This window comes from Coptis chinensis, chromosome 3 (genome assembly GCF_015680905.1).
Source record: "Coptis chinensis isolate HL-2020 chromosome 3, ASM1568090v1, whole genome shotgun sequence".
In the NCBI taxonomy this organism is placed as follows: domain Eukaryota; kingdom Viridiplantae; phylum Streptophyta; class Magnoliopsida; order Ranunculales; family Ranunculaceae; genus Coptis; species Coptis chinensis.
In genome coordinates, this window is record NC_141458.1 from 121,779,244 (window position 1) to 121,795,137 (window position 15,894).

The 15,894-nt window shown below is 35.9% G+C and overlaps 1 protein-coding gene, 2 long non-coding RNA genes and 1 pseudogene across 4 annotated transcripts; 1 reads left to right on the forward strand and 3 right to left on the reverse strand.

The window, feature by feature from the left end:
* Positions 1 to 925: 925 nt before the first annotated feature.
* On the reverse strand, positions 926 to 1,821 carry LOC147513889 (uncharacterized). Its single transcript, XR_015217429.1, has 2 exons — positions 1,567 to 1,821; positions 926 to 1,167 (listed from the first exon to the last, which is right to left on the reverse strand). It is a non-coding gene; the product is annotated as an uncharacterized LOC147513889 (long non-coding RNA).
* Positions 1,822 to 2,023: 202 nt separating this feature from the next.
* Positions 2,024 to 2,814, forward strand: LOC147513890 (uncharacterized). Its single transcript, XR_015217430.1, has 2 exons — positions 2,024 to 2,356; positions 2,405 to 2,814. It is a non-coding gene; the product is annotated as an uncharacterized LOC147513890 (long non-coding RNA).
* A 2,574-nt stretch (positions 2,815 to 5,388) lies between these two features.
* Positions 5,389 to 7,738, reverse strand: LOC147513891 (cytochrome P450 704C1-like; annotated as a pseudogene). Its single transcript, XR_015215733.1, has 6 exons — positions 7,272 to 7,738; positions 6,970 to 7,182; positions 6,578 to 6,862; positions 6,151 to 6,487; positions 5,760 to 5,960; positions 5,389 to 5,637 (listed from the first exon to the last, which is right to left on the reverse strand). The product of XR_015215733.1 is annotated as a cytochrome P450 704C1-like (transcript).
* Positions 7,739 to 10,281: 2,543 nt separating this feature from the next.
* Positions 10,282 to 13,084, reverse strand: LOC147513892 (cytochrome P450 704C1-like). Its single transcript, XM_086597216.1, has 5 exons — positions 12,382 to 13,084; positions 11,851 to 12,135; positions 11,223 to 11,561; positions 10,919 to 11,119; positions 10,282 to 10,697 (listed from the first exon to the last, which is right to left on the reverse strand). The coding sequence occupies exons 1-5, from the start codon at positions 12,901 to 12,903 to the stop codon at positions 10,512 to 10,514; spliced, it is 1,533 nt and encodes a 510-aa protein (XP_086453342.1). The 5' UTR covers positions 12,904 to 13,084; the 3' UTR covers positions 10,282 to 10,511.
* Between the last annotated feature and the right edge of the window lie 2,810 nt (positions 13,085 to 15,894).

Sequence of the window (15,894 nt, forward strand, 5' to 3'; positions counted from 1 at the left end):
GCAGCAAATCTAATAACTAAGAGGCAGTCATTCTTACTTTTCAACTTGGCTCAAGCCGTGGCTGCCAAACCATTCAACTACACCAAATTAACTTGTTACAGTTTTTACTTTGGTAATAAAGTCGTCTCCCACCCACCCCCACCCACCCCAATTATGGCAAGGTATAAACTTCACTGTTGGAAAAACCGAGTAATCTGTACGTTTGATACTTGCGAGCGAGATCTGTTATGTAGTCGTGCAGCCTATTGAAGTTCTGAAGTTGGTTGAAGATGGTCCCAGCAATGGGATGGTATCGTTCCTTTGATGATCTTTTAGTGATGATTTTGACCATGTAGAGAGTAAGCAAAACAGCTAAACTTGTTGCAGCCAAGATTGGGAGGTTGATGAGGAAATCCATAAAGTCTTTTAACAGAAGACTGCTTTAGGTTGGTTCTTTTTGTAAGGGTATAGCTGCATTTATATGATTATTTAGTTTCCCTGCACGTTATATCCTGCCTTGGATTGTGATATACGCCTAAGTTTATTCATTATGGGAGAGGTTAAAGGGACATATACGTTTGACATATAAATCCACTCACGCTGGCAACCACATGATGCAGCAAATCTAATAACTAAGAGGCAGTCATTCTTACTTTTCAACTTGGTTCAAGCCGTGGCTGCCAAACCATTCAACTACACCAAATTAACTTGTTACAGTTTTTACTTTGGTAATAAAGTTGTCTCCCCCCCCCCCTCTCCCTCCCTTATCACTGGTTTCTTCTATGAGTGCCTTCTTCTATCCCTCGCTTGCTAATCCTTCAAATTTACTTGGCACAACAAAATTATAAATGTATGGTTTGGCAACACCAGACACGTCATCATTTCACAAAAGCGTACATTGCATTCTTAAATGTATATCCTTATCAAGTAGATCAATCACCCAGCAAGCGGAAACCACAATAACTATATATGGATATTTCTAAATATCCACAAAGGTGTCACAGACCATAGTTACTGGCATGACATTATTTTTCAGTATTTAAGCATTGCACGGTTTCACAATTTACACTTCTTTAGAAATCTCACAATCTGTTAAAGGAATGAAGCTTAGAGTCAGCAGGCACACTCACTCAAGCGGCATACCTTTTGCATGATGGGTCAGTGAGAAAATGAGAACAACGACCACTTCTGCATAAACATTGTGACCATTAAACCCAAGAAAAAATTAAAATTTCATTGAGTTTGATTTCTAGACTATTGATAAAATATAAAGATTCAATGTTATGAAGCCAAATTCAAAGTGTTTTTCATTTCAGCATGCTATTGCCTTTCAGTCTATAATCAACTTTTTGTTGCTCAAAAGTAAGTGCAAACTATCTAATTGTCCTAGAAAATTAAACTGTGGTTCATCTCTTCAAGCATCTCATAACAGGGTAATCAACAAGCTTGCAGCCATCAAGGCAGACCCCTGCAATTACAACTACAAATAACCCAAATAGAACAATTACAATTACGTTACTTAGTAAGACTATGATCATTAGAGGGAGGCTCATATTCAATCATATCCAAAGAACAAAAAAAACTCACTCATGATGCGATGGGCTACCAATCCTCTAGCTCTCAAGAGCAATCCAACTAACTCTAATCCCCCTAACCTAAGCAACAAATAAGTTATGCACTGCAAAGAATCCTAGAAATAAACCAAAATGACAAATTGATCTAATAATAAATGAAAAATCAAGAAAAATAGCAAGGACAAAGCAGAATGAATTCTCCTAGTAGTTGATTAATAGCAACTTGAGTTCCCAAACTTTTTTAAGTTGGAAATCAACTCATATTTTTTTTTTTTACACAGAGATAGAAATAAGGACTTATAAAAATATATCAAGTAGATAACAAATCGTAAGATACATCTATTAATAAATTACAATAAGAAAAGGGGCATAAAATAAACAAAATAGATTACATTATTTTTTCTTTCATAATAAAATTCAGAATACTTAATGCACATAGCCACACGGGACATCTATTAACAAACGTAAACTTTTTTTTTGTAGAGGAAATATTTTTAGAGTGTATATTTGAATAGTTCTCGTAGTAGCTGTTAGATGAAGGAATTGTTATGAATAATCTCATTTTTTTTTTTTTTTTTTTTTTTTTTTTTTTTAAGACATAATGACCTAAAAATATAACGTACTTTGCTGTTTATTACATTAAATACAAAATGTATTTTTTTTCTTGCCTAAAAATACAACATACTTTTAATTTTTTACAATTGATACCATCTGTTAGATCTGATTCGACGAACTACGATTTAACCGTTAAAAAAGGTCACGTGCCACTACCCATCTCCCATTTTCTATTTTCTGCGATAATAGTATTATCTTCTCTTCCATCTCCCATTTTCTATTTTCTGCGATAATAGTATTATCTTCTCTTCCACCCCTACCCGAATCGCCATTGCCCCCATCCCCATCGCCACCACCAAAAATATGTCGTGTACCACCAAATCATAAACTCTTTCGAAATTGTCACCTCTCTTTCTTTCAAGTAAAATCATCTTTAAAACTCACTCCCCATCAGCGAAGGCTTCTTTTTCAACCTTCTTATCTCTCTTTCTTCCCAATTCGATCTCCAACAAAAACTAGTTTCTCCATCTTTCTCAAAACCCCATTTCAGAACAAAAACTCATCTCACTATCCAACCCATTAAAGCTAGTACTTCTCTTGCTCTATCTGACCCAATTGTTCTTCAAATAGCTAAAACTTTAGAAGACTCAATAACAACTTCACTCTCTTCATCTTCTTCACTTCAAAAGCTTAGAGACAATTCTTCACAGTCTGTTCTTTCATTATCTTGTCCTAGTAGAAAAGATGGAAGTTTTCGCTTCATCGATACTTCTTTCAATAAAACTTGTTACCCAAATTAAACTTGTTTCTACAATTTCTGTTACATTACCAACTGATTTAGACATTACCCTTTTTCCAAAAGTTTTTATTATTGATGGTTACATTGTTGGTTCTGAGAAAATTAATGAATTGGGTAATGGTGTTTTTGCTGGGAGTGACAATGAGAGATTCTTAGGTGATAAAGAAGAGGGTATTTGAGTTTGTGTCTGAGTTTCAAATCAAAATGCTAATTTTCAAAGCTAAGCAAAAGATGGTTTCTTCTTTCTTCTTTCGTACAACTGTATATATCTTGACTCTTTTAATGTATCCTTGTGATTTTCCAACTAATGGTATGGTATTACAGTTTGAATTGGTGAGAGATGAGTAATTGGATTGGTTTTGTGAATGAAATTGAAATTGTCTTTAGAACCAGACTAGTTTTTATTTTGGTGGATGCAAAAAATTGAGGTGGTGATTCAATTTCAATCTCATCACAGAAAATGGAAAATTGGAGGTGGGTAGTTTATCGAAAAAAAAGAAAAAGAAAATTGAAGGTGGCTAGTGGGTGCAAGTCACGTGACCATTTTTTAACGGCCAAATCGTAGTCCGTCTAATAAGATCTAACAGATGGTATTAATTGTAAAAAATTAAAAGTATGTTGTATTTTTAAGCAAAAAAAAAAAATATATTGTATTTAATATAATAAACAGCAATACGTTGTATTTTTAGGTCATCACGTCTTTTTTTTTTTTTTTTTTTTGGGTTCTTTTTTTGGAGAAACCCTTCGTTGGTGAGAAATAGACAAACACCTACTCGATTTTTATTTATTTTATTTTATTTATTTTTTTCAGACCCTACCGGAAAACACAAAAGTTTAAAATAAAAAAAGGATACATATAATTACTATTTTGACCCTATAGCATAACGGTTTTTACACTTGTGCAGAGGTGGTTCTTTGAAATTTAACATGTAGACCATAGGCAAAATTGTCTTTACAATGTGAAATTACCGTTTTTTCCTTGGAAATTACTGTTCATCATACTCCATATTTTTTGTATATATATATTACCTCACATGCAGTTGGCCTTTAAATTTTGTATTGACAAACTTTTGTACCGCTGATGGAGGTAAAGCTTCCTTGTGATTTCCTTCTAAGATAAGATATTCTACTAGTACTAGGCTACTAGCTAGTGCGTGGTTGTATGTACAAGTGAATCGTGCACATTTTTAATCGAGTCCGGTTCCTCTATAACCGGGTACAGAGATTGTACGAATTTTGTAAGCGTGTTATTATACCGTTGGATCATCTCGAAATACAGACCTCAACCTCGACATCTATATGTTGTGTATCTTGTCACAAATCTAACAGTGCAATAACACGGTTACATAGATTCATTTCTGTACCCGATTATAGAGGAACTGGACTCTTTTTAACCTACTGATGTCATTAAATGGATGAAAATTTGTGTTGAAACAGCTTTTCTGTGCCAGATCAGTATACTTCTTGATTTTTCTTAGTTCTTGTTTCCCAAATTTCAACAAATTTTAGTTCTTCAACCAATCCGGGAGTGTCATTCTCGAGTACCTGACTACTGAAACACAAAATCTAGTGTATTTGCATTTTTAATTCCATTATCTGTAAGATTGGCATGCTACCAATACATACATAAAACTGGCAATTATGTATCTATGATTGAAAGCTAATGTACCAGATATTCTGTTTGTGTGCTCAATGTGAGTTTCTTGTAAGAACTGTATTGGTATTGCAATTATCTTAATTTATCTATAATTATCGGAATAAGTATTATATCTATATTCTGTTTGCAATTATCGGAATAAGTATTGATTATGACGTGAACTTTGAAAGAATCTCTATAGGACACGAAAATATAACACAAAGAAAATTCTGAACGGCTCTGTATATGTCTGGCATTCCGTATATTTGTTTGGCAGGTCTTTACTTGTTGTCTGTTGCTACCATCATTCCTCTGGAAGCAATTCTGCCCAAACGTATTTGTGGGAAAGCAAAAGCTCATGTGTACACATTTTTTTTATGAATATACTAGATTTCCCCACTAGATGAAATTAGGGTCTCCCCTAAATAAACACACAAAAAAAAAGTAGTGGGTTTTTTGCATCGTCAGAACTAGTTTCAGTAGTTTGTTTCCTAAAACAATAAAACAATTTTCTTCTCCCATTAATTAATATATTAATACATATTTAGGAGCGAATAAAATCACTGGTCAAAATGATAAATTTGATGGGTAATGATGATCACTTGTTAAATTAGTACGTGTTTATTAGAATTGAAAATTGGTTACAACTAATCCCAGATTGACGTGTTTTTTTTTGTGTATTTGGGAGAGACTCTAATTTTACATGTGGTGGGGAAAATCATAATTGGCTCATCTAGTGTTAACCCCAAAAATTTTATCAAATTAGTTAGATGTCGCCTTATGAACCCACAATTTTAAGTTTTTAACATAATAATATTCCTACCGTAGAAGTTGAAGATGCCGGCTCACATGAACTCCATGCAATTCTAAATAAGCTTTGTCCATAAGTATCAAATGGAGAAAATGATCAGTTTGATCTAGGAACTGCAAAAAGATGAAGTCCTTGATTCATGTGAAGTGTGAACATTGTTCGATATGTAGCTTCCTTTGTTCTGATCCACGAGTCTGAATTTGAAGAAGTTGAGGAGAGTTGCAGCCAAGATCTTCATTTGTCTATAAGCAAACTCCTTTCCCAAGCATATCCGAGGTCCAGCCTATAAACCAGACATTCATAGTTATTGAAAAAATACTAGTTAAGCTTGCAAATGGTATGATAAGCTCTTAACCATGAAGTACGTATTTACAGATGTTTTCGTTGATAATAGGCAAAATTTACCTGAAAAGCAGTGAATTTGGAATAGCTTTCGGGTCGAAAATTTCCATTCTGTATCCATCTCTCTGGTCGAAATTCCTCTGCATCCTCTCCCCAGATGTATGTCATCCTTCCCATGGCATATGCCATATAATTCATTCCATCTCCTTTCTTCACTTTCAGTCCATCAGGGAGAATGTCATCTTCTTGTGAACTCTTTCCATCCTGTCAACGGAACAGAATTGTTCCAATACAAAAGCTTTATGTTACTTCATAACATAAGATTGTTGTGATTGCAAACTTGAGCTTATGGCGAATCTGTTTCCCTAAGAGAAGTTCCTCTTGATGTGCCTATTCTTTTGCTGCCTGGAATTGAAGAAAATAGAAAATAGGGTAGTTCTAGTAGAGGAAATACCACAGGAACTGCAGGATAGAGTCTGAGAGTCTCACTCAAGGCTGCATGGAGATATTGCATCCTGTCAAGAGCTTCGTCAGTTATGCTCTCAGCAAATTCGTTGACTGAAATGTTCTCCTTCACAGCGGTTGCTTCTCGTACTTCGTGCAAGATCTTTTCTTGGATGAATGGATGTTTGCATAGCATGTAAAATAACCAAGTTAGCGTGTTTGCCGACGTATCCTTTCCCTGCTATAATGAAATTGAGGATTATGTCTCTCAAGTATCGATCAGTCATGTTCTCTGGATCGTTTTCGCTCTCTATGATAAATCTTGACAATATATCTTCCTTGACTTTCTATAGATTAACCAAAAAAGCAAAGCATATCAAATTCTGCACTTAGAGATTAGCCAATAAAAATCTTCACAAGTTAAAAGTTTTCCTTACATCACCCTTTTCACTCTTCATTTGTTCTCTCTTGCACCGGATTGCTTGGAACAAGAAATCGTCCATGACTTTAATGTTTCTCTTAAGTGCTGCTTCTGATCCAATATTTAGAAACCTTTTGATCTTCCAAAATGGATCAACGAATCGCCAGTAGACACTAACATTAGAGTCGTCAAAAGCCTTAGTGAATTTGTTTCCAAATTCGTCTGATCCAGAGAGACTATTAAGCTCAATACCAAATCCCACCTTAAATATTGAATCCAGTGTTGATTTCATCAGAAAATCCTGCAAGAGAGAAGGAACACAAAAGAATTAAAGAACTAGTATGGGATGACATGCAGGATGCACCAGTACCTCATGGAAACAGTTTCAGTTAGTTCATCCAAACAAACCTGCAAATCAATTTTTCCAGAGCTTGCAACTTCAGAAATCTTTCCAACTAGCCTTGCTGCATTTTCTCGAAAAACTGTACTACTAAAGTCCCTCAAAACTTTTGTAGAGAATTCATAGCTCGCGAGCTTTCTTTGATGACGCCATTTTTCTCCATCCACTGCAAATATTCCATCGCCGAAAAGGTCTTTCATTATGCCATAATTATACTCTCCCTGCGATATAGTAGCTACCCTGTTACTACTAGTTTTCCATATTAGCAACTAAAGAAGGTTGAAATTGAGTTCTGTTATGACTTCATCACCTTGGTGTAATTGGAGAAGTTGGTCTTGAGTATGTACTCAACATTGACAGGATCAGAAATATAAATTTCACTATGTGTAGGAGTGATCAAACGGTAATTACGATACTTTCTTGCAAGATATGCCTGGTAATCAAAGAGACTATTGAAGTATATGAGCTGATTAAACATTGAACCAGCAATAAGAGGCTGGTCTTTCTTCTGTGTCACCAGTTCCTTGACATAAATGATCATAAATACAGCTCCAAAAACTGTCACTAACAGAAATATTGCCACAAAACCCACAAAAAGAGGAGTGATTGCAATATAAGCAAAGAAAAGAAGATCCATTATTGGGAAGAACAATGATACGTTGTACTAGGAAGAACGACTGCAATATGTGAACCAATGATGTTTTATAAATGAACGGAGAGGTTATTTGTGATCACCTTATTCAGTTCCTATTGAGTAATTAACTTTACTGATTGAAATGAATGACGGGATATCAAAATCATCTATGGATAATGACCCGAAAAATATCCCATATAAAATACTACAGGCCGGAAGCATCAATGAATAAGATACGATTTGTTGTTATTGTAGTGCTATTTGGATTTATCGTAAAGTTTAAATATGTATAGGTGCTCAAAGATTATACCATAAATTTTATTTAGTCATTCTTCAACAATATGTGGAACTCACACATTCATCCTAGAACCGCACCTATAACATGGAGAATTTGTCAAAGCGGGTTGTTATTAAAATGAATGTGGATGGTGCTTCTCAAGGAAATCCAAGGCCCTTCATGCTATGGAGTTGTGTTTAGGGATAGTAGGTGTCACTTTGTTGCTGTGGTATGCAGACACATAGAATTTGCTACAAATTATATAGCTGAATGCTTGGCTATACTTGGAGGTGTAGAATATGCGATTCAAAGGAATTGGAAGAAATTATGGGTTGAATCGGATTCGGCGGCTGCAGTCCGTGCTTTTGGGAACTCACAACTTCCATGGGGGATGAAGCAAAGATGGGATAAATGTAAGGAGAAGCTAGAGTACTGCAAGATAACGCCTACATGGAGGGAATGCAACTTCTCCACAGATAAAGTGGCCAAATATGCAGCAGACTTACAGACAAATGAACAACTAGTTTTTGATGTAAAACCACCATGGATTACCACAACAAATTTACTTTTGATTTGACTAAAACTCCTAGTAGTGCTACTGTTACAGTGGACTATAGGATACACATGTACCTTCTCCTCTCTTCTGTGTTTACTCATCAATACAATATTTGCTTACTTAGAAAAAAAAAAATCAAAGGGGCATATCAATTGATGAAGCAGTCAAAAGAAGGGGCGTTAAGCTAGTTTCTTACTGCCGACTTTGTGGAAATAATGAAGAAACAAATTCTCACCTTATATAGGAATGCTCCTTCTCATTACAGATATGGAGCTAGCTCAAACAAAAGTTTAAGATGAGGGGAAATTTCAACAAGTTAAATGATGCCATCAAACTCTCTCAGTTCAGAAGTCCACTAATCAAACAACTATGGACCTCGGCAGTGGTGGGCATTATGACCATCATTTGGAAACATAGGAACATGGTTGTGTTTGAAGACAAGAAGTCAGACATCTTAAAATGCTTTAAACAAGTCAGAAGACAAATTCATCCCTCTTCCCACTTATCCAAGGCTGTCATGTACTCAGAAGATCGACACTCAAATTCTAAGCAATTGGGGCATTCAAGGGAAACTAAGAACTGCTCCCCGAATAGAGAGTGTTAACTAGGTTGCATCAAATGTTGCAACCATCAAAGTCAACATTGATGGGGAATCTAGGGGTAATCCAAGACTTGTCGGAATTGGATCTACTTTCAGAGATCATAACGGAGATTTTCTCATAACTTACTTTAGGGTAGTGGGAGTGACTACAAGTTACTGGGCTGAGTGTTTGGCAATCATTGAAGCCCTTGAACTGGCAGCCACTAAGGGATGGTCTAACATTTGGATTGAAATAGACTGAAGCAGCAGTACATGCTTTTGGATCGTCACAGCTGCCATGGGCTTTTATGCACAAATGGAAACATGTCCAAAATATATATGCTATTTGTCATCACTTCAATTTGGAGAGAAGCAAACTTCTGTACTGATGTTGCTGCTAGAAAGGGAGTCACACTTACATACAACATGGGAAGAACATATCTTGGTAAACCTTCATGGATTACAAGATGCATGGGAGCATCCTGCTAGTACCTACTATAGATTTAGATAGTGTTTTGCACTTTTTTTTTTGAATCTTTGTAAATACCTAATACTGATTTTGAGTGAGATGTGAACTTGTCACAATCCACTCACCATTTTTTTTTGTTCTTTTTTTGTTCTCCTTTTAATCGAGCTTACCCAGCAAAAAAAAAACAATAATGTATTCGTTCTCATTCGGTTCAGCAATGAGATGAGATGTTTTCCTAGGATTTTTTTGATTAGGGGTTGTCTTATTGGGAAAGTTGTTTTAAACTTTACATAGGCGACCACTTATTTAATGTTATTTGAAAGAGACGAATGCATTAAACATGCTGTATTTTGCAGTCCTAATTTCCATTGAAAAGTTTGGATCAGTCGGACTGGTATGACCTGATGTTGAGATTGATTGGAAATGATTGTACTCTTACTTTGGATAAGAGTTGCCCACGTATCAAGTTTCTTGGATCAAATTGAATCTCTCTATTTATAGGCGTTTAGCTTACTTTCCTTATTTGTTCCATGCCGTACTCAAGTGTAGATCTATATTTTGTGCTCTCTTGGTGATTCGTCATTATTTCTGCTGTTACAAAGTAAATGCCTCCTTCATTGGTGCGTTGACTGAACTTCAGAATTGCGGTAGATCATTTGTTTCCATATATGGTTGTATTTTATATTTAGACGACCTGGGTTTGGGTCGTGATTACGTCCTTGTGGCATAGTACGACCTTGTGATATTTGTGATATACGAGCTGTGCAGATACAACCTAGTGGATTGGACATGTGTACTGTAGTGAATGCTTGAGAACGGAGGGTATTTACACTGCCCATTAAATGTTTTCCATGGCTAGATAGGCCGTTTGCAATTAGATATTTAGAGACACCACTATTATTTCAAGTGGTTCTAAATTCTAATGAATTTGTTGCTTAGAGTAACTAACATACTGTTTACAACAATTGAAAATGGAAAGTACTGTGCAGATGAAACCAAACATAACGTCATCGCCATGATTCATAAATCGGAATTCATCCTAACCTAGGAACTGCTTTAAGATGAAGTCCTCCGTTAATTTGAAGAGTGAACATGGTTCTGTATGTCACTTGTCTCTTTTCATCTGCCAATTTAAACCGGAAGAATCGAAGAAGAACCATTGCAGTAATCTTCATCAGTCGATAAGCGAAGTCTTTCCCTAAGCATATTCGAGGTCCAGCCTGCATAGCAAGAATTTAGTTCAAACGACAAGAGCTAGTTCCTTGAGGTATGTTTTACAAGGTTAGCCAGGCCAAGACAGTCAGTAAATTTCATGCATTTACCTTCAGTGGATATGTGGTACTATTAGGAGGATAAGTTCTGGTCTGCTTGTTCTTAAGCAGGAATTCTTGGCAATAAAAACGAAAAGAAAAAAGAAAAAAATATAAGAAACTTTACTAACATGAAATGCCACAAATTTGAACGGCGATTCTGGCTGAAAGACACCACTATTGAGCCATCGCTCTGGTCGAAACTTTTCAGCGTCCTCTCCCCAAACATAAGTCATCCTGCCCATGCTATAAGCAATATAGTACACTCCATCACCTTTTCTAAGTCTGTAACCATCAGGAAGGATGTCATCTATGTCTGCACATTTTCCATCCTGCAACACATTGAAATCCTCGTGCATTGAAACAAGTGTACTGTGGAATTATAAGGATACAGTTAAAGCTAAAAAAAGTGTACAAAAATTGAAAAGGTTTTACCACGGGAACTGCAGGGTATAGTCTCAATGTCTCTGTTAATGCTGCATGAAGATAATGCATTTTGTCCAGTGCAGTATCAACCAAACTTGTCGCAAAATCATCAATGTTGGCATCACTCTTCTTGCTTCCAGTGACTTCATTTAACTCTTGAACAATTTTCTCTTGTATGAGAGGGTCCTTGCTTATCATGTAGAAGAACCATGAGAGAGTATTGGCTGTGCTGTCCTTTCCAGCTAGTATGAAATTCAATATTATGTCCCTTAAATATTTGTCATCCATGCTGCTTGGATTCTTCTCACTTGCCACAAGAAACCTTGACAGTATATCCTCCTTTTCGTTCTGAAGCACAAATAGGTACATAAAGTTTACTAGCTTTATTAGCCTTGAATTGACAATGAAAAGTTATCTCCTAATCCTATCACCAAATATATGAGAAATGCTGAGTCGACATACACATTTAGATTCAGGCAAATAGTACAGTTTCCAAGCAAATCTGTCTTTTAGAGGCGTAGTTCATCAGCATTTTTTAAGTACAGATAAGAGGAAATACATTTGAGTGAATCATATTAACACACAAAAAAAAAAAAAAAGAGCTGAATTCTGTAATTTGGAAAATTAGTTTACTTACAAAATCTGTTTGCGAGGCTAAAAGTTCTCTCTTTCTCTGAATCAGGCCATAGACAAAGTTATCCATAACTTGGATATTTTTCTTAAGGATGGCTTCTGCCCCAATGTTGAGATACCTCTTAATCCTCCAAAAGAGATCACAATATCTCCAGTAAACTGATTCATTCGAATCATCCAAGGCCTTTATAAACATAGTACCCTCCGTATTTGAGCCTCCCAAGCAGTTTAAGTCCACTCCAAATCCAACTTTGAATATGGAATCCAAACTATACCTTGCCAGTAAGTCCTGCAAGATGGTAATTTTGTCAATTTTCAGAAATAGAAATTACCTTAGAACAACAAGTTGCATATGTATTGCTAAGGATGGACCTTCTTTAATGTTTAATGTTGTGTACTCAAACTCTAAAGGGAAAAGCGGCTTACATTAAGCTTATTACTGTGAACTTTTGTGTTTGAAAGTGATGCAGACTATCATCCCCATAACATAAAAATAACATATTCCCACACCATCTAATGAGATAATTCAACTCACTTGTATGTCAAAGATGCTTCCAGCAATCACAGAATCTGAAATAATCCCAGCCAATTTAGCACCATTCCTTCTAAAACAAGCACAACTAAAATCCCTCAAAACTCTTGTAGAGAATTCAAAGCTTGAAACCTTTCTTTGTTGAAGCCACATATCTCCATCTACTGCAAATATACCATGACCAAATAAGTCTCTAATAATAGATTGGTTGTGCTCTCCTTTAGAATACTTATCAAACTTAGTCTTAAGTACATGCTCAATGTTTCTTGGATCTGTTGTATAAATTTCACTTTGTGAAGGAGCTAGAAGTCGAAAAGTATGGTGTTTTCGAGCAATATCGGTTTGGTAATCGTATAGTCTGTTGAAATAAAAGAGTTGATCAAAAACTGTGCCCATTACTGGGGGGTACTGAGGATTGTTTAGTGACTTCCCTGTGAAGATGATTAGGAGTAAATAGCAGAAACTGGTTATGAGAAGGACTAGCATAGCAGAAACAACAGTTACGATGATTGAGAGGAAATCCATCTCTAGTGTTTAGAGATCATAAAAGGAGGAAAACTATGTTCTATCACAATTTTAATTTTCGCTTAATGAAAACAAGAGGATAATATTGGCGCGAGTTTATGTAGTGACAACTGACAAGGACTTCCTTAAGTGTGATTTTAACCTTTGGATCATATCACTAGGTTTGTCAAGAAGATTATGGTATAGAGATAATTAATCCAATCATATGGTCGTCTGTTACTTTTCGCACATTATAAGTTCAGAAGTTACATAGGCATTCAGTTTTGAAATTTGTACAAAAAAACTGGTCACAACTCAGAAGTCCTAAGAAGAAGTTGATGAACACACGCGCATCTTAATTAGATTATAACAAGTCATAACATAAAAAGAAACTCCATCAATAGAAACAAGCATAAGGGAAAGCATTGAAAATTCGAACTCCTACATCATACACCGTTATCAACGTTTATTTTGCCCTTTCTCTCTGTCTCTATGGAAAGATCATGGTTATGTGAGGTTAATTAATTGTGCGGGATAATGGTAGCAAAATAGTATATAGTGATTCCAGTGACGATGCATCTATGTCACAATGACGATGGTATAATACAAGTAGCCAAGTCGGACCCATAGAGAGGTATATATGATTTCCTCTTCTTTGTTCTGTTCTTACATTCAGATTATGTAAACGTTTAAAACATCATCACCAAGGACGTACAATGGGAAGCTTTTTAGTTTATTTTTTCGGTGAATGGGATTATGGGAAGCTTATTTGGGTGTTGGGTTATTTTTGGTTTGCCCAAACGCTGCCGCTTGGCTTGAACAACACTTTATTTGAACGTTGTCATTATCTCAACGCACGCTCTTAAAGATTTTTATTATTAGGTTTCTCAGGGGGTGTCCTTCCTAAAATCTAGGAAAAAAAGAAGAGAGCAATTGTTATTCGAATTGTACGGACTCGAGTTGCATCAACGCTAAGATTATTACCAAGTACATATTGGTTTATTGAGTAGGAAGCAAATTATAGTAAGGCTGCATCCAAGTGTGAGACTGGAACAGCCTTCTGTTCATCCATGTGCAACAGGAGCTCATTGGAGCTCGGTGCTTCAACAACAAGGGGCTAGTCGCTAGCAAGCCAAACATAACCACATCAATAAATAATGAATTTTACTGGTGATACTGATGGTCATCGGACCAGTGGCGGGGCCAAGAATTTGAGTGAGGGTGAGTCACCCAGAAAACCAAACATACAAAAATAAAAATAAAATAAATAACTAATTTCTTTTAACTAATAATTCAAACGCAATCACAAAACAAGTATATTTCCAATATCAAATATCTTATAAAATGATACAATATGAATATTGGATCAAGAGTCTCTAAAATGTAATGTTCAGAGAAGAGGGCAAGAGCCGGTAGAAAGCAGTAGACAACTAAATAACGAGAAATATTAAAGTGAAAGGATAAATGCCAACGCTAAGGTATGCAACCCTCTGCAGAAACTAGCAAGCAAAGCATTGTTACAAGAGTAAAAGATCTCAATAGGAGCATTTTAACATTTTAAAACCCACCACTGAACAAATAATGAAAACACTAGTCGAACAAGATCATGGTGCAAATTCCAGCAAACGTCCCATTAACCAGGATCACATACGGAGTTTACCAGCTTCACTAGCAAGTAACGAGTCCATTTTCACAACCTCTAACCAAAAGTCATCATATCCACATAATGACCTATTTACAGTCATTATTTTCCAACACCCTAGCATGGGTTGGAACATCTTCAATCTTCATAAGGAACACCCAATATGGGATCTTGCATCTGCCATAAAAACTCATCCCTAAGGCTGGATGCAATGGCTCCCCATTCCCTCAAAAGTGGAGGGAGTGGCGGTGGTTTTTGCCCCTTATCTCTATAATACTATCTATATAGAGAGAGTAATATTGAGGAATAGAGAGTGCATTCCACGCGAGTTGAAATGGCGTGGAATGCATTTTTCAATTTCATACCATGCCATTTGAAGTGGCGTGGTTTGTAAAATCCCAAATGGCGCCACTTGAAGTGGCGTGGAATGCATTTTTTTTTTTTTAATTCTACGCCAGTCGAAGTGGCGTAGAATGGTCCAAACCATTGGACACCAAAATTGACACCCTATCCTCAAAACACTGTTTTTTGGTGGAATGGAGATAGAGGGTGATGCACCATTGGACTCAACCTAAGTACCTAACACAACCTCTATCGACTAAAAAAAGTAAACTCCGCCATTTAATTAAACACACCTCAGGTCTCAGTCGGCAATCGCAATAATGATAGCCGTAATTAATAATAGAACACATTGACTCCCCTAAAAAACTCCTAAATACAACCAGAAATGGACCTAATTAACCATAATAGACAACCGACAAATTGCCCTTACAGTTGCAAACCTAAATATTTAGTAAATTCACAACAAAAAATTAAGTAAGAGTTGTCATTAAATAATATGGTTTAGGAATCAATACAAAAAGATAAAAAAAGAATACACGAAATTAAATAATGTGAGTTTTACTTAGTTACTCCACAAGAAGAGTAGAAGACTTTTAATAGAATAATTGAGAAGGGAGTTAGAGAGGAGATGTGGAGCGTGAGGGGTTTCTTTTGTTTGGGTTTCTGGCATTTTTTTTTTCTTTTGTTTTGTTTTTTTTTGGTTCAAGTGATACACTGATACTATATTTTTTTTCCCGAAAAGTTGAGGGTGAGCCAGGGTGTACCATGGGCCCCCCTTAGCTTCGCCAATGCATGGGATGCATACTTCTTCCTCTGATTGTTCATACCCCAAATAGATATGAACAATGATTGTTCATATTCCAATATGTGTTATTACTGATCATACATTATATCGAAGTATGAACATTGATTGTTCATACTCCAAATAGGTATGAACAATGAGTGTTCCTATCTATTTGGTTCATAGCTCATGTTAAAGTATGAACAATAGGTATGAACAATCAATTATACTCTAATAGGCGTTCTTA